Below are 18,314 nucleotides of genomic sequence, written 5' to 3' on the forward strand. Positions count from 1 at the left end.
AGCACCACTAACCATGGAGAACCTGGACATCCTACATTCTTAGAAAAAAAAGGTGCTATTTAGAACCTTAAAGGGTTCTTCGGCTGTCCCCATAGCAGAACCCTTTGAAGAACATTTTTTGGTTGCAGGTTGAACCCTTTTGGTACCAGGTAGAACCCTTTCTACAGAGGGTTCTACTGTACATGGAACTCAAAAGGGTTCTAACTGGTACCAATACACAATATGGGTGTATACACATTCCTTTACACCCGACCTATAGACTGAGTGGACACTACAGACTACACTACAGCACTGTTTCTTAGTCATGCTCCTGGGGAGCCAACGGGGGCACATTTTGACCTAGCACTACACACCTGATTCCACTAACTAAAGGTTTGATGATGAGTTGATTAGTGGAATCAGGTGTGTAGTGCTAGTTCCCCAGGAGCAGGAAACACTACACTATAGCCTTAGATAGAGAGCCTGGGCACTTTATACACTGCCCACTGCCAGGGCTTGTACACACAACATACACAAGAGCTCTTAGAAAGCTTAAACACACAAATACAATCCAAAATCTATAGTAGTAATGACATCATACACGTTGCAACAAGCTCTGACATACTGGATGCCCACTGGACACCATGTAAACAGTGTGTGTATACAACTTATACAGGGCACAATCTGTGGAGCACATTAAGGCCTCCTGCTGGACAGTGTTTTGACATGCTTGACTTGAAGCAGTCATGACGTGAGTACCTGTCCATAGGGCTTTTGATAAGTGCGTGATACGTCCAACCAAAGCCATTTCCTATCTTATAGAAAACACAGCCTTCCACTGTGGTTTATCTGTTTTTCTATGCCTGGCTTTTTCAGCTCCCTCTGTGTGTGCGTGTGTGTGTCCTAGCATCTTCTCATCATCCTCATTGCTCTCATCTCTGTTTTCCCAGGGCACTTGAGTTTCCAGGACTGCTTTGTGACTTCAGGGGTGTGGAACGTGGCCGAGCTGGTCCGAGTGTCACAAAGTGAGTCACTGCCTCTCCTCTCCTCACTGTCACTCTCACTATACACTCACCAGTACACACAAACCTCAAGGTTCTCACATGCATTTTCCTACTATACTCTGTTTAAAGAGTTGTGTAAGAGTCGCATGTATCTGTGTGTGTGCCTCAGCTCCAGTGGCCACAGCGTCCGGCCCCAACTTCTCCCTGGCCGACCTGGAGAGTCCTGGCTACTACAATATCAACCAGGTGGCCCTGGGACGCCGCTCCATCACCTCCACCCCCTCCACCAGGTGCACACATTACCTGATTATTTTGTAGCCTACTAATACTAGCTTCTGTATGCTTCAGTCTATGCTGTCTAACCTTTGTGAATGCTTTCCTCACTCTGCTATGATAGTGTGATGGGACCTTTCTTCTTCTCCTTCCTCTCTCTTCTCTGTGAAACTTTCGTCATCTGGTGTTTTTTCCACCTATCTGTCAAACTGTCTGTCTGTTTTTTGTGGGGGGTTTTCCCCCCTTTCCTCACTCACTCTCTCTCTCCTATATTTCTCCTTCTATCCTTCTCTCTCCTTCTATCCCTCTCTCTCCTTCTATCCCTCTCTATCCTTCTATCCCTCTCTCTCCTTCTATCGCTCTCTCTCCTTCTCTGTCTCACTGTTTCTCTCTCTCTCACGCTGCAGGACAGAAATGGAGCTTTATGCAAGTCTCCCACGGAGGTAGTTATATTCACTCCACTATATTTCCCCTGACACTACTTTAATATAGACACATTCAGACTCAGCCAGACGGACAGCCAAAAACACATACAATTCTTTATTTGGATCCACTTATGAAACATTGTGCATTAAGGGACCTATGTTTTTAAAGGTCCCGTATGGACTTGAATCCAAGGAACACTCGCACACTGTACACACACTTACGCTCTACAATACTTTAGTCTAAGCCAGGGGTAGGCAACTAGTTCCTGGAGTGCCACAGGTACCACGGGATTTTGTTCCAACTAGGTACCACACCTGACCAACTGAGCTAATTGATCAGTTCAATGATTGCCTAAATTCAACACACCTGGTCTTCGAGGTGGGTTAAATCAAAAACAGGACCAGAGTTGCCTACCCCGGTCTAGGTACGCAATCTAATCTGTGGGACTGTAACAAACATGGCCATGTTCAGATAAAGCATGTTGAATAAAGCTAATAGCTGCACTTATCTGTCTCTCAGCAGACTGTACTTTGTCTCCCAAGTAAATAATATTCCTGCCTCCACACCCATTAAGTCCCTTTCTCTCTCCCTCTCTCCAGCTCCAACAAGCGCAAGTCCATTGACGATAGTGAGATGGATAGCCCGGTGGACGATGTCTTCTACTCGGGCCGCTCCCCTGCGGCCGGCAGCAGCTCCCAGTCCAGTGGCTGGCCCAACGATGTGGACGCAGGTTAGATTCCCCCCCCCCATCTGCTGTGCTTTATGGTACTGTATCCCCCTACTGTCTGTCAGACCTGTTTTCCTCCCTCTACCCTCACACCTCTCCTTCCCTCCTCCTCCTATCCACCTGCTCTGTAGGCCTGTGTTTACACCTTTTCTAAATACTTTCAGTGTGCTCTGCAGTAGTAGTATGCCAGTGTGTCTGGTGCTCGGCTCTGTGTTCAGTAAAAAAAAGTATTAGACTCCTAGTTTGTATTGTATTTTATTTTTGTTACCTTTATTTAACTAGGCAAGTCAGTTAAGAACAAATTCTTATTTACAATGATGGCCTACACTGGCCAAACCCAGACGATGCTGGGCCAATTGTGTGCCGCCCTATGGGACTCCCAATCACTGCCGGTTGTGATACAGTCTAGACTTAAGCCTCTATGAAAGCTTTGTATTAAAGATATAATGTGGATAGCTTTCGGCATAATAGTTTCCAAGAAAATATCTCTACAAAATCCTCCCCCTTTCTTGAAATCACAAATCCTCTCAAAGTTGTGACTACACAGACTCCCATAGACTCTCTATCCTCTAAGTTGCACCCTCCAAACCTCCCTGTCTCCTTATGGTTTGACCCTCCAACTCCTCTGTTGTGTGTTCAGCATCACAGCACAGCATCACCACTCCCTCCCATGTGCCTGTATCCATCACCTCATATTCAATCTGAATAATGGTCCCTTTAGTATAGTTGATATCTTCTATCAATTCAATTCTATAATAGATCATGTTCATGAATTAATGTCATGTATGCATCCCTTTCCATCCCCAACCCTCACAGAAGCCTCCTATTCTATTGGTGGCCAATGGGAAAGGTGGAGGGAGAGCAGTGAATGTGTCTGATTTAATGTGACCTCAATATGGACGCAGTTCATTTACAAACACATTATAACAACATAATATTCCTAATTGTGCCACTGTTCTTATTTCATTACATGTCAATCATCCTGTACTTAGCTCTCAGGTTATCAACTGAGTGGATTGTGGTTAACGTTCCACCCTGCTAATTCCCCCTCCGTTGTTAACTGTGCCCTTCTCTCCTGTTTGGACTTCCAGTGCAGCACCATTTGGCCAGTGTGCAAGAGAGGAAGATAAAGCATGAAAACGATGGCGTGCAGTTTCCTTACCATGGTTAGAAAACATTGCATTCATATATACCTATTATAATCTATACTGTACATTAACTCATGCCACCCTCAATTTGTTCTCTATGCATCTCTCTTTCTCTCTGCTTGTCTATTTTTCCACACTTCCTAGCGAGTGTTCTCTCCGTCCCTCTCTCCGTCCCTCTCTCCGTCCCTCTCTCCGTCCCTCTCCTCTCTGCTGCTGTTGGGTTGTTCTTGTTTCTCTTCCAGATATCTGTTGTGGTTTGTGGAATTCCCAAAGCCTTTTGGTAACCCAGTAGCTTCACCAATTCTATTACTACCTCTCACACACTGTGTCCACTTGCTCAAGGTAGAGGGCTTGGTTAGGGTTGAATCTTTTCTGATTCAGGCTGCCAAGAAACTGTAACCTATTGTTCATTGATTTCAATGTATTTTTTGCACTCTTTTTGCATTCGCTCATTCAAAATTCTAATTTCAGTTAATTTACATTGCAAAAGAGTTTTGAATCGCAGTCATTTAGTAATTTAGTCAGCAACACATGCATCAGTGGTATAGCCCTGTGAGAGTGGGTAGAGATTCTAGAATGAGGCCCTGTCTCCTGTTGAGTTGCTGTGAGATGTTTCACCCAGTCAGATACTGAGGCGGTGCTGTTCTGTGTGCCCCCCCCCCACCTGTCATAGCCTCTACTCAACAGTGGACACCTTCTCCAACAGGCAGGACAGGAAGAGAAATACAACACAAACAAACAAGACTAAATGCACTCAGGTGTGCCGTCAAGGCACAAGGCACCGTCTGTCTCTAAAATATTCCACATACACACACACAAACGTGTACAAACACACACACATGCGCACACACTCCCAATCTGGAGAGTAGCAGCGTTCCGGTCCAGATGGTGCTTCCATGTGTCTACAGCAATGGGAGCTACTGGGTTACAGCAGACATCTGTTTTGGTGGTGGTGGTGTAGGGGGAGGAGGAGGAAGGGGAGAGGGTCTCAGCTCCCCTCCAAAGGTGATTCACTACCTGAATGGAAGCCTCTGAGGCATATGAGGTGATCATGTAATTCATCATTACTTTTGCTGTCTCCTGCTCTGCTGTCTCCAGTGCCTGCTGAGTGGACATTGATATGCCTCTATGCATTTTCATGTGTTGTTTCCTTCTCCTCTCTTACTTCATTGCAAGCTCAGCCCATCACTGTACTGTAGTCAACGTATTGGTCTGAGATAGCATGTTGAAGGAGATATGTGTGCTAGGGAACATTGTGTTTTTGATGATGTGTGTTGTGTATGAATAAGCGGTATGTGAGCGGTATGTATATGTGCCTGTATGTCTGTGTTCTTCTTCCTGGTTGTGGGTTGGGGGGGTCACGGTCCTCTGACAGTTAGGGGTTTTTGTGGCAGCCAGCTTGTTAGTGTGGCGAGGCTGGAGGGTCATGGGAGCAGTTGATTGGCTGCCAGTCTGCCCAAGCCATGTGCCAGGAGTTGGTCCGAGAAATAGCGCAGAACAATCGATCGTGCTCGCTCACGCATACAAACACACTGATACACAGGCACACACACACACACATTCAGAGAGAAACAGAAACTGGAAGAGAGAGCGATCAGAGTAGCGATCTGTTAACTCTAACATGCAAATCTTTCCTTGGGCATCTTGGCCTTGTCCTCCAGCCCAGCACTTCACCCAGACGTTACATTTGTTACGATAACTAAACGAAATCTATCACAGTGCCCAATCCCCCTTGAGCCTTGGTGGTTATATTCAGCATGTCCACCCTGAACATTTGTCTCATATAGCCAGTAGCGGTTCACTGGGTGAGACGCATTCCTATTTTAATGTCCCAATCCTCTTAAAGTGCCAGAGTGCCATGCTGTGTTTTTATCATCATTATGCCACCAAATGGATCATCACACTCCCCACTCCCACTTGGTATCACACATTCCTGCCTAGCAGAACATACGTGCCCGCCTACCCATTTCTATACACACCAATGCCCACGCAGGCCCAGCTGCAACGCTGCAGTCAGAAGCATTGTGGGTAATTGTTGTGATCAAATGTTTCCCGAAGTAACACTTCAAAAACGTATTTCAGAACGGCTGCCCCGTTACAGTTTATATATTCAGCTTGTAAAAGCTATTTCAGCATCTCCCAGGGGCGTACTGAAACTATCCCCTTTTTATTTGATGTGTTTGTTTTATTTGTGTGAATATGTGTCGTTTAGTCGTTTATGGGACTTCTTGCTAGTCAAGGTTTTTTTTCTGTTTGTGAATTTGTTAAAAATAGTTTTTGTGTGTGTATGTGTGTGTGTGTGTGCACATAATGTCACAAACTGTGCAGTATATGTTTGTGACTCAGGACATGCATGCAAGTAGAAAAATGTGTGTTTGAGTGCAAAAGTATTTTGATAATTATTCTCTCCAATACTTAATTTCATTCTTTGAATATCGTGGCTCCCTGAGGTCAAACACACCACTTGGCAATGGTCACAAACCCTACAATTCTAAATTGCCTGTTCTGATTACCATACATCAAAATAATTTCCCTCAAACTCTCTTCAATCTGTAGCTCTTACACATTTGACCATGTTTCTGGGCCAGTTGGTAAGCCTGGCCTATACTTAGTGTGCCTGTTTTTACTAAACTGGGGAATAGTTCATAGAGTCCTGAAGCCTCAACTGACATTTATAGAAGTAGGAGGACACATTGATATGTTGTTAAATATATGTACAGGCTATGCCGTCACTCTTCCACTCCTTTACTTTCTCTCACTCTCTCTCCCCTTTTCCATCCATCCTTCATTGGCGTTGGGCCGTCTGCTTGCCACCCTGACTGAACAGCTTGTGTGTGTGTGTGTGTGTTCTGTATCTACCATATCTGTAGGAGATGCATTAACACAATGCAGCCGAGTCTTTCTCCCACCAGCCCAGAGTTACATACAACTGACAGACTGACTTACAAGCAGCAGGCCACTAAATTAAAGGACATATTGATATATCTGTTGGCAGGCTGCAGATACAGTATATCTGAATATAGCTACACACAGTCAATGTGCCACAGAAACACATTCTGGCCAGTCAATGTGCCACAGAAACACATTCTGGCCAGTCAATGTGTCACAGAAACACATTCTGGCCAGTCAATGTGTCACAGAAACACATTCTGGCCAGTCAATGTGCCACAGAAACACATTCTGGCCAGTCAATGTGCCACAGAAACACATTCTGGCCAGTCAATGTGCCACAGAAACACATTTTGGCCTAGTTGTGAAGCAGTACAAAATCACACTCCTTGTAAACAGGCACGTTAACAAGTGCATTGTGTAGGAGGGAGGATGTATTCACGGTGTTGTCATATAGCTGGAAGTCCCGCTGTCTATAGGGATGCTGGGTGCTGAGATCACTGCTGGTGTGGGATTGGTGGTGGGATGTTGTGGTTTTTTATTTGATTTTCATTGTCCTCCTATACCCTGAGACAAGCACTATCAAGGGTGAGATTGGGAACTGGATGCTTGCTTATGGACTCCAAGCAGAGGACCAGTTACCACAGCAAGGCACAGTAGAATGCCAGTGATCAGAATCCTGTCTTTCGCTCATATACTCCAATGGTGGCAGCAATTATAATGCCATTGCATTTCCCAGCTCTCTCTCTCCCCTCTGACACTGTGCCCCAAGCCTTCCTCTGAACCCCCCACCCCACCCTGCGCCGCTTCAAAACAACTCCCTCCCCCCTGGACCCCCACTTTACTCTACCCTGGTTCTGATATGCTACAGCACAGAGACCGTACACTAACAGAGAGATATGGAAAGAGAGGTTGATCCATCGGTATAATCAATCGATCCATTGATTTCAGTAGATCACAATTAATAAAACCCATTACATTTTTTTTAAGTAGAAGTCTTGAGTCTAAATTTAAGTCTACAGTTAAGTTGATTTGATAGAGCAAATAGCCACCAGCCTGTTCATTAAACCCACGTCTCTGTTCTGCCATTTTGTTGATCCCATTTTTGCCAGGACTCTCCTCGCCTGGTTCTCTTAAGAAGCCGGGGAAATTCGATTTCAGCGCCCTGTCGCAGCAGACGAGGTCGCCTCGCATGGCGTTCACCCACCACCCGCTGCCAATGCTGGCGGGAGTGAGACCAGGTGAGACCCCCCTGACAGCCCTCCCAACCCCCTGCCCATCCCCCATCCCCTGACCCAGACCCAGTGGAGGGGTGGCAGTGAGTGGTGTCCGTAGGGGAAGGCTCTGCTGTCTCACCCTGTGAGGGACAACGGCAGTAGAGCTGTGTTTTTGAAAGAAACCTGAGGCACAGAATATACTGTGCATTCGGAAAGTATTCAGACCCCTTGACTTTTTCCACATTTTGTTAGGTTACAGCCTTATTCTAAAATGGATTCAATAGTTTTTTTCCCCATCATCAATCTACACACAATACCCCATGATGACAAAGAAAAAAATCTTTTTTAGAAATGTTTGCACATATAAAAAAAAAAAATGGAATAGAACATTTACATAAGTATTCAAACCCTTTACTCAGTACTTTGTTGAAGCACCTTTGGCGGCAATTACATCCTCAAGTGTTCTTGGGTATGACGCTACAAGCTTGGCACACCTGTATTTGGGGAGTTTCTCCCATTCTCTGCAGATCCTCTCAAGCTCTGTCAGGTTGGATGGGGAGCGTCGCTGCACAGCTATTTTCAGGTCTCTCCAGAGATGTTCGATCGGATTCAAGCCCGGGCTCTGGCTGGGCCACTCAAGGACATTCAGAGCCTTGTCCCGAAGCCACTGCCGCGTTGTCTTGGCTGTGTGCTTAGGGTCGTTGTCCTGTTGGAAGGCGAACCTTCACCCCAGTCTGAGGTCCTGAGCACGCTGGAGCAAGGTTTTCATCAAGGATCTCTCTGTACTTTGCTATACCTAAATCTTGACTAATCTCCCAGTCCCTGCCACTGAAAAACGTCACCACAGTATGATGCTGCCACCACCATGCATCACCGTAGGGACAGGTTTCCTCCAGACGTGACGCTTGGCATTCAGGCCAAAGAGTTCAATCTTGGTTTAATCACACCAGAGAATCTTATTTCTCATGGTTTGAGAGTCCTTTAGGTGCCTTTTGGCAAACTCCAAGTAGGCTGTCATGTGCCTTATACTGAGGAGTGGCTTCCGTCTGGCCACTCTAACATAAAGGCCTGATTGGTGGAGTGCTGCAGAGATGGTTGTCCTTCTGGAAGGTTCTCCCATCTCCACAGAGGACTTCTGGAGCTCTGTCAGAGTAACCATTGGGTTCTCGGTGACCTCCCTGACCAAGGCCCTTCTCCGCCGATTGCTCAGTTTGGCATGACAGCCAGCTCTAGGAAGAGTCTTGGTGGTTCCAAACTTCTTCCATTTAAGTGATGGAGGCCACTGTGTTCTTGGTGACCTTCAATGCTGCAGAAATGTTTTAGTACCCTTCACCAGATCTGTGCCTCAACACAATCCTGTCTCAGAGCTCTACGGACAATTCCTTCAACCTCATAGCTTGGTTTTTGTTCTGACATGCACTGTCATCTGTGGGACATTATATAGACAAATGTGTGCCTTTACAAATCATGTACAATAAATTGAATTTACCACAGGTGGACTCCAATCAAGATGTAGAAACATCTCAAGGATGATCAATGGAAACAGGATGCACTTGAGCTCAATTTCGAGTCTCATAGCAAAGGATCATAGCAAAACCTCAGGGGTTTTTTTTATTAAAAAAAACTGTTTTTGTTTTGTCTTTTTGGAGGTATTGTGTGTAGATTGATGAGAAAAATAAGGCTGTAACATAACAAAATGAGGAAAAAGGGAAGAGGTCTGAATAATTTTCAAATGCAAATTAGGCTAGAGTATAACATGCAGTTAGTTGTTCCTTCCTGTACCCTGTAAAGAGGTCAGTCTGTGGTTGGGTGCTTGAGTGACTGGGTGAAGAGCCTCCATTCTGTACCTCCATTTCTCTGACCACCACCTACCCTGATCACTACCTACCCTGATCACCACCTCCCTGAACCACACTGCCCCAACCCACAACTATGGTCTTACAACCGGTACATGTAGTTAGTTCATGATGGGCACATGATTTATTGGCTTCACTACGTTATTATACAGAGCCTGATAGAAACCTACATTCTCATGAGTACTGTATTTTTAGAGAAGACATTTGTTGTTCTTTTGGCTCACGGCTGACAATGTCTTGCCATTTTCCCTTAAAATGCTTTAGGCTTATGCCGTTCACCATCAATTATTTTATCATCTATCTCTTCTCCTCTTTCTCGCTTTCTTCTCTCGCTCTCTGACTGAGACGCCTATGGTCGGGGAACCCAGGGCGTGTGTGAAGATCTTACTGTTATGGTGTCTGGCAGTGGAACATGGTCATTGTGTGAGCCAGTGGTTATTTCAACCCCCTGGGGGCATCGACAAAGATCTCATGATGAAATCAGATATCAATAGTTGGCACAGGGCTGTAACTGGGACATTTGCATTCTCAATCGTATCAGCTCAAAGCAAGTCATTGTGAAGGGTGAACAGCTCACCATAGATAATGAGCATCTGAACTCATCTGAACTCCCAACTCAAAGCTAAAAGTTCCTAAATTGATCAGAAGCAGTCAGGTTGACCACCGTGTAATGACATCTACCTCAGAGATGCTGAGATTGCCTCCTACACTCTTAGAAAAAAGGGTTCCAAAAGGGTTCATCAGCTGTACCCATAGGAGAACCCTTTTTGGTTCCAGAGAGAACCCTTTTTGGTTCCACATAGACCCCTCTTTTGAAAGGGTCCTACATGGAACAAGTCTGGTTCATCCTTTGGAGCAATTTCCAAATGCCTGAAGTTACCAACTTAATCTGTACAAACAATAGTATGCAAGTATAAACACCATGGGACCACGCAGCCATCATACCGCTCAGGAAAGAGACGCGTTCTGTCTCCTAGAGATGAACGTACTTTGGTGTGAAAAGTGCAAATCAATCCAAGAACAACAGCAAAGGACCTTGTGAAGATGCTGGAGGAAACGGGTACAAAAGTATCTATATCCACAGTAAAACGAGTCCTATATCGACATAACCTGAAAGTCCGCTCAGCAAGGAAGAAGCCACTGCTCCAAACCCGCCATAAAAAAGCCAGACTATGGTTTGCAACTGCACATGGGGACAAATATTGTACTTTTTGGAGAAATGTCCTCTGGTCTGATGAAACAAAAACAGAACTGTTTGGCCATAATGACCATCGTTATGTTTGGAGGAAAAGGGGGGAGGCTTGCAAGCCGAAGACACCATCTCAACCGTGAAGTACAGGGGTGGCAGCATCATATTGTGGGGGTGCTTTGCTGCAGGAGGGACTGGTGCACTTCACAAAATAGATGGCATCATGAAGAGGAAAATGTATGTAGATATATTGAAGCAACATCTCAAGACATCAGTCAGGAAGTTAAAGCTTGGTCGCAAATGGGTCTTCCAAATGGACAATAACCCCAAGCATACTTCCAAAGTTGTGGCAAAATGGCTTAAGGACAACAAAGTCAAGGTATTGGAGTGGCCATCACAAAGCCCTGACCTCAATCCTATAGACGATTAGAGGGCAGAACAGAAAAAGCGTGTGCGAGCAAGGAAGCCTACAAACCTGACTCAGTTACACCAGCTCTGTCAGGAGGAATGGGCCAAAATTCACCCAACTTATTGTGGGAAGCTTGTGGAAGGCTACCCAAAACGTTTGACCCAAGTTTAAAGGCAATGCTACCAAATACTAATTGAGTGTATGTAAACTTCTGACCCACTGGGAATGTGATGAAAAAAATAAAAAGCTGAAATAAATAATTCTCTCTACTATTATTCTGACATTTCACATTCTTAAAATAAAGTGGTGATCCTAACTGACCTAAAACAGGGAATTTTTACTAGGATTAAATGTCAGGAATTGTGAAACTGAGTTTAAATGTATTTGGCTAAGGTGTATGTAAACTTTCTACTTCAACTGTATGTCATTCCCATGCCTGTGTGAAAGTGTTTACTGCGTTGTTGTTGTTGTGTGTCGTAGATCCAGGGGGTATGGGGGTAGGGAGGGGTTGGGGTTTGGGGTATAGCCCCAAACACACTGGAGTTGGCAGCCTCACGCGGGCAGCTGGAGGCCCTGCCGGGTGGGGCAACACTAGAGGGGGTAGACTGGCACACCAGAAGAAAAAGGGAGAGGGTACGCCCCGCTAATACAAATCAAGGAGATTTGGTAATGGATATACATCTGACAGAGGGCTTTGTGTCCCATTCAAACGTTCGTTCACACCTCAGTCTCCATATTCAGCTCGGCTGGGTGACTTAAAGCGAGATACTTTCTCACCCTCTCATGCAGGCACAAAATAGAGCTTCTGTATTCCCTTACAGACGCAGCAACACCGGGACATCTGAACCCCCACACCTGCACACAACCAAATAGATATCATCCAAGTGTAGACCACTAACACATTGTCACGTCCTGACCATAGAGAGCTCGTATTTTTCTATGGTAGAGTAGGTCAGGGTGTGACTGGGGGGTTTTGTCTAGTTTAAATTTTCTATGTTTTGGTTCTAGTTTCTTTTTTCTATGTTGGGATTTTTGTATGATCCCCAATTAGAGGCAGCTGGTCATCGTTGTCTCTAATTGGGGATCGTATTTAAGTAGTTGTTTTTCCCACCTGTGTTTGTGGGAGATTATTTTGAGTTAGTGCATGTTGCACCTCTTCGGCACGTTTTGTTTATAGTTTATTGTATGTCTTGCATAGTTTCACATATAAATAAAGATGTGGAACGATACCCACGCTGCGCCTTGGTCTCCTTCCTACGACGAACGTGACACACATGCACATAAACTCACACGTATAGTGTGAACATAAAGATTAGTCTTGTCATAGAGGATCGTTGGAAAGCAGCTTGCCTATTTAAATACCAAATTGCTGTGACGCCTGTGAATCACACCCTCAAAACAGCACACAGACACAATAAGACGTTCTAATTTAAGACAGTGCTCAATGATCTCTTTGTCCTTGTTATTTTTTTGTGTGGTTTGGGGACTGCTTTTGTAATGTAGACCATTGCATTTGTGTGCCTCATTCCTTCTTGTAATACATTTTCACCCTCAATCTATCATGATTTGATGAAATGAAACTCCAATTTAGACCGATGTCACTCAATGTGCCTGTCCCTGGGTCTTAAGATGTGGCCGCTGTTGACTGTTTTAAACTAAAAGCCCTTGTGAGTGTTCACTGCTGAACTGCATGTCTCCCTGTTAATCTCTGTTTCTCTCTTATTCACTCTCCCTCCTTTCATCTATCTAACTAACGTATGTCTCTTCTCAGGGAGCCCCCGTGCCTCAGCCTCTGCCCTGCACTTCCCCTCCCCCTCCATCATCCAGCAGTCCAGCCCGTACTTCACTCACCCCACCATTCGCTACCACCACCATCCTGGACAGGACCCCCTGAAGGAATTTGTGCAGTTTGTCTGCGCTGATGGCTCGGGACAGTCTGGTGGCCAGGTAAGGTTTGATGTAAGAGGAGAGTTCAGGGTCTGAGTGACACCAACCACTTGTACACTAATGTAATCACACATGGGCACAACAAAAGACCAATGAAGGCAGTAAGAATATAACTCCATGAACATCTGTGTGGCCATGCAAACCACACAAGCATGACTAAATGAAGTTTAGTGATTGGTGATTATTAACACTCTATAGACATGTACTGTGTTTCCCTGTGTAAACACTACACTGAGGACAGTACTGAGATAGAGACCACAGGTTTGTTTGTGTTTCATCACTTGCGGACACCATTTGCTGTTAAGTATAGATACAGTATGATGATAGAGGAGTGAAACTGTAACAGTGAAAAACATGAAAACCTTTAAGTTAAGTAGTATGCAAGGTAAGGAAACAGGGTTGACTTTCTGATAAAATTTTTTTTTACTTAAACCAATTGCCAAACCGTTGCACCAGTGAGGAGAGAAAGCAAAATACTACTATTGACAATTTCCTGTTGGTCCAGGGTTTTCTGTACTTAATCTTTTTTCCTTGTCCTGTGCTCTTCCAGACCCTAAGGTTCCCTTTTTTCTTTTGCTCCGCCCACCCCCTCAGATTATGTAATCATCAGCACGAAAGCCTACAATCACAGCACATTTCAATCGAGCATACATGTTCTGTCTTCCGTTTTTATTGTAATTATTATTTCCCGTGTTGTTGGTGTTGTGTTTTCTTAGTAGAGTATTTTTCCCGTGTTTTGATTTGTTGCCATGTTATGGACAAACCCCACCACCAATTGTGCTCTCACCCCCCTCCCACTCACCCCTCCACCATGGACCACCCCAGAACTCCCCTCCGCTTCAAATCCCCGATCAACCCTCGTGGTGATTATTATTTTGTACACCTCCATAATTGACGCAATGCACATACATCATTCGTTTGGCTGTTGTTTCCAACACCCCCACCTCTCCCACCACCCATCATGGATTTATTTGGGACCTGGTCTCTGGAGCTGCGTCCTCTCATGCCATGTGCGGGTTGTCACATGTCGCCCTCCTGACCCTGTTTGTGTTGTCCGCAGCCAAACGGGAGCGGCCAGAGCAAAATGCCGGGCTCCTTCTTGCTGCCTCCACCTCCCCCAGTGGCCCGCCCAGTGCCCCTCCCCATGTCCGACTCTAAAACCAGCAGCACGCCTCCCGACGGCGGACTGACCTCGCCCACATCTCCGTGTAAGTGACCCCACAGACCAAGTCAGAACCAAAACCAAACTCACCCAATATTTTTTTTTTTTTTTTTACTGGAGCTGCCCCTCTGTATCTTAGGGCCCTGGCCAGCCATCCTCTGCCCGCTCCCATAGTAAATACCCTCCGCCCCAACAGCCAGCTCACCTCTCACCTCCTTCACTGTCTGGAATCATACTGACCCTAGAGTTATGACAGAAGCCTGTCACCATTCTCCTCTGATGACCCTTTTGTGGTGTCCTCCAGGGCTCTATATTAGGCCCATCCTCTTTCTTTTAGAAAGCCCATCCTGAGCCCTGCCTTGAATGACACTAACCCTTCCTCGATACCCCTGTGCCTCTGCCCTCACAGATGTTGACGCAGCAGATTGCCATCCTGGTTTTCCTCCGTTTATGTTTTATTTATCTCATATGGCCAGCCCCCGAGATGTCAGTTGAGATCGGAGGTAGTCTGAAATAGAGTTTGATCCATTTCCTTTTTGTCAATTGCTCACTCTAAATCACTTATTTCTTTACTAGTGGCACATATTTAGGGCAGTTTATGTGGACTCCAAAACATCATGCTCCAGTTATTCTGCCATTTCCCCAGAAAATATCCAAACATGAAAATAATATTTGGAGTTATATTTTACTTTTTAGTTGAATAGATTTTTTTTTTTTTTTAATTTACTGAGTTGGTGGTGTTGTTGCTTTGAAGGTCAGACTTGGAGTTCTGCTTATGTATGTGCAGTTTTATACTGAAGGGGTGTGTCCATTAGAAGGGTGTGTCTAGTTATTGGAGGTGTCTGCCAAAATGTTTCTCACCTATGACAGAAGGGGCACTGGACGGAGCACTTTTCTTTCTTTTTTTTCCTTCTCTTTTTTTATATTTCAGATTTTTGTATTATTTTGTTTTATACATTTTTTTTCAACCCCCTCAATCAATGTCTCAAAGTCTTTTAGATATTTTATCTATGTTACTGATTCTCAAACATGAGGGTTCCAAAAGGGTTCTGCATCTGTCCCCATAGAATGACACTTTTTGGTTCCAGGTAGAACTATTTTGGGTTCCATGTAGATCCCTCTCTGGAAAGGGTTCTACTCCATGTAGAAAATATTTCTACCTGGAACCAAAAGGGCTTCTTCAAAGGGTTCTCAGCAGAAGAAACCTTTTTGGTTCTAGATAGCACCTTTTTTTCTCAAAGTCTACTTAACGTATGTGTATGCTGCTAAATAATACAGACTTACACACACACTACAGAAACTTTCCAGTATCAGATTCCTCACATGTTAGAAGGGTTTGTAATAACAACCTTCGTGTTGCAGTCTATATTGACCTCAAACTGCCCTAAATTTGGGACCAGGGTTATAGTTTGGAGAGGTCCGGCTCAGTTCAGTAGCCCTACTCTATGATGCGGAGGGGGACTTACAGTAACAATTCTACGTGTGATGTCAGGTTGAGAGCTTAAAGCAGTATTTTCTGAAATTGTTATGAAACTTCAGTACAATGCTCCGTAATTTTGTTTTATTGAACACAGGCTGTGGTTTGTGCTGAAATGGTTTGACCATTTCTCCTTTCTGTGTCTGTCTGCAGCTTACTCCACGTCAGGGGCCCCAGCTCCCAACAGGTTTGTCAGCATCGGATCACGGGACAACAACTTTCTGAACATCCCGCAGCAGACACAGGTGAGCAAACAGCTTTAGGGCTCGATTCAATCTGTATCGCTGAAGTTTGCGATTGAAAGTGAAATGTCATTTCCGATTGAGTCGACATATGCAGCGTTACCATGACTACAGTCTCCGCTAACGCAGGAACATTGCCTTTACATTTCTATTGTGCTGTAGCACAGCTCTTCAGCACTAAGGATTTAATCAAGCCCTTACTCTCATCAACACTAGTACCAACACTACCAAACTACTGCATTAGCACATTAGCGCTTTCTGCTGCTTTCCACAATGTGCGTGTGTGTGTTTTCATGTGGTGTGCGTGCGTGCATGTGTCTTTTTTGTGTGTAGGAAACCTGTCTGTTTTCTTTGAGATTATCAGCCCAACTCAGGAAACTTACTTAGATGAATGGATACATGCCAAAAATATTCCTTATTCCCAAACTGCCTAACTACTCCCTAAATCTCACTGGTGTATCCCTCTCCTCATCCCATGATTTGTTGTGAATGTGTGTTTGTGTGTGTGGTTTACCGTGTATGTGGTTTACCATGTGTGTGGTTTACCGTGTGTGTGTGTGTGTGTGTGTGTGTGTTAAACTGACCTCTCACTGTTTATTTGGCCCATCTGGAGCCTGCACCTCAGGCAGCGGGCTCTCTCTTTCCACCGCACTGCCTCTCGCTCATATGCCTCCGCCATTACCCACTGCACTTTTCTCATTAGTGTCCAACCACACCCGCCCCGAGCCAGCTCTGCTCCACACTCCTCCCCACCACATGGAAACCATCTGAAGCCCTCTGCTGCTCTCACCCTCCATCCCTACACTCCCTCGCTTCACTCCCTCTATGCTCTCCCTCAGCTCACTCTCTCTCTCCCTCCTACCGCGCCTCTTTTTCCCTCTCTCTCCAGCTTCGTAACATGCCCTGTTTGACTAACCCACCCCGCTCATGAGGCTCACCTTACACCACCGTGCCAACTCTATGCCATTTTGTCCCTTCTTTACCCTCTCTTTCTGAACAAACTCAGAACTATTCAGACACACACACACTTCCTGTGTAGCCCTCCAGTGCTCTGTGTTATTGAGTATATTGTGTTTACAGTATGGTTTTAGTTTGCACTGGATAAACGAAATTGTATAGGGAGCTTTAATTGGTTGCATATGTAGCTCAGAAATGACATTGTTAGCATAATGCTCTATCAAAACATTAATAATGTGCAAAGGCCTTGTGAAAAGTCTGTTTGCTGTGACTGCAGGGCCTGAATAGTACTCTCACTCCCAGAGCATAGATATTTGGTCTCCAAGTACCCTCTGGTGGCAGCAAGGGGGTTCTACGGCCAGAGGAGAGAGGAAACAGGAGAATGAGCGAGAGGGAGAAAAATAGTGAAAGAGGGGGAGAGGGAGTTTCAGCACAGCCCTCCTCAGAGAAGTCATGTCCCGATTGTCTGGTTGCCCGCAGCAACCAGACATGATGTCATAGCCACTTGAACTTGAGAGAGGATGCTGAGGGGAGGAAGGCGTGGATAAGGAAAGAGGGCGGTCACTACTGCCAAGGATTCCAGAGAGAGTGCTATAGATGGAGAGAAAGACAGAGAGAGAGAGTGTAATTGACAGGGGAAGAGTTACGAAGCCCATAGGCTGCTGGGACAGAGCCTGCGGCAAGAGGGGGGATGAGGGAGGGCAAGAGGCAGGAGTGGGGGTGTATTCAGGCGACCTGTTAGAGTCAAACAAAACAAACGGCACCTCCCCGGAGGCCCAAAGTTTCCAAGGCTCCAGAATGTTGGCCAGTGTTGACTGGTGCCAGATCCCGGGCCGGCGACCCAGTTCTGCTCTATTTTCACACTGAGCGGGAGAAACTCAATCTGAATACAGGGAGCGCCAGCCATCTCTCCCCCCGCTGCCTGTGGACTCTGAGTCCAGTCAGGAATAACAACAGCCATTAGCAGCAGAGACAAACCATACTCCCACAGCACTATAGTACAGTACAGCCATGGACAGTCAATGAATATAGCTGGGAGTATTTCCTCAATATGACAAGGGGCTGACAACTGTTGACCATTGTTAGTGTATGGAACGTGTGTGGGCCTCTAGTGGTCATTAGTGTTTACTTATTTTTAATGGTACACATTTTAACCTGAACTTAAAACTTCTTCAGGCTCGGTGGGCCCCCATGGGAAGGTTGAACTAACGTAGGCTAATGCGATTAGCATGAGGTTGTAAGTAACAAGAAAATTCCCCAGGACATAGACATATCTGATATTGGCAGAAAGCTTAAATTCTTGTCAATCTAACTGCACTGTCCAACTTACAGTAGCTATTACAGTGAAATAATACCATGCTATTGTTTGAGGAGAGTGCACAGTTATGAACTTGGAAAGTTATTAATAAACC

The 18,314-nt window shown here is 45.3% G+C and overlaps 1 protein-coding gene across 16 annotated transcripts in view; it reads left to right on the forward strand.

Moving 5' to 3' along the window:
• Positions 1–18,314, forward strand: part of LOC106601192 (nuclear factor I/Xb) — a 138,824-nt gene that overhangs the window by 115,105 nt on the left and 5,405 nt on the right. For 8 of the 16 annotated variants that reach the window (XM_045720382.2, XM_045720389.2, XM_045720381.2 and 5 more), the window contains 9 exons: positions 930–1,004; positions 1,153–1,273; positions 1,664–1,699; positions 2,282–2,412; positions 3,501–3,575; positions 7,559–7,687; positions 12,889–13,064; positions 14,125–14,272; positions 15,857–15,948. In XM_045720382.2, coding sequence (XP_045576338.2) covers positions 930–1,004; positions 1,153–1,273; positions 1,664–1,699; positions 2,282–2,412; positions 3,501–3,575; positions 7,559–7,687; positions 12,889–13,064; positions 14,125–14,272; positions 15,857–15,948 — 983 coding nt within the window. The remainder of the gene's footprint in view (positions 1–929; positions 1,005–1,152; positions 1,274–1,663; positions 1,700–2,281; positions 2,413–3,500; positions 3,576–7,558; positions 7,688–12,888; positions 13,065–14,124; positions 14,273–15,856; positions 15,949–18,314) is intronic. The other 8 variants (XM_045720384.2, XM_045720380.2, XM_045720393.2 and 5 more) reach the window with 6 other exon arrangements.

The sequence above is a fragment of the Salmo salar genome, chromosome 06, assembly GCF_965601325.2.
Source record: "Salmo salar chromosome 06, fSalSal1, whole genome shotgun sequence".
Classification (NCBI taxonomy): domain Eukaryota; kingdom Metazoa; phylum Chordata; class Actinopteri; order Salmoniformes; family Salmonidae; genus Salmo; species Salmo salar.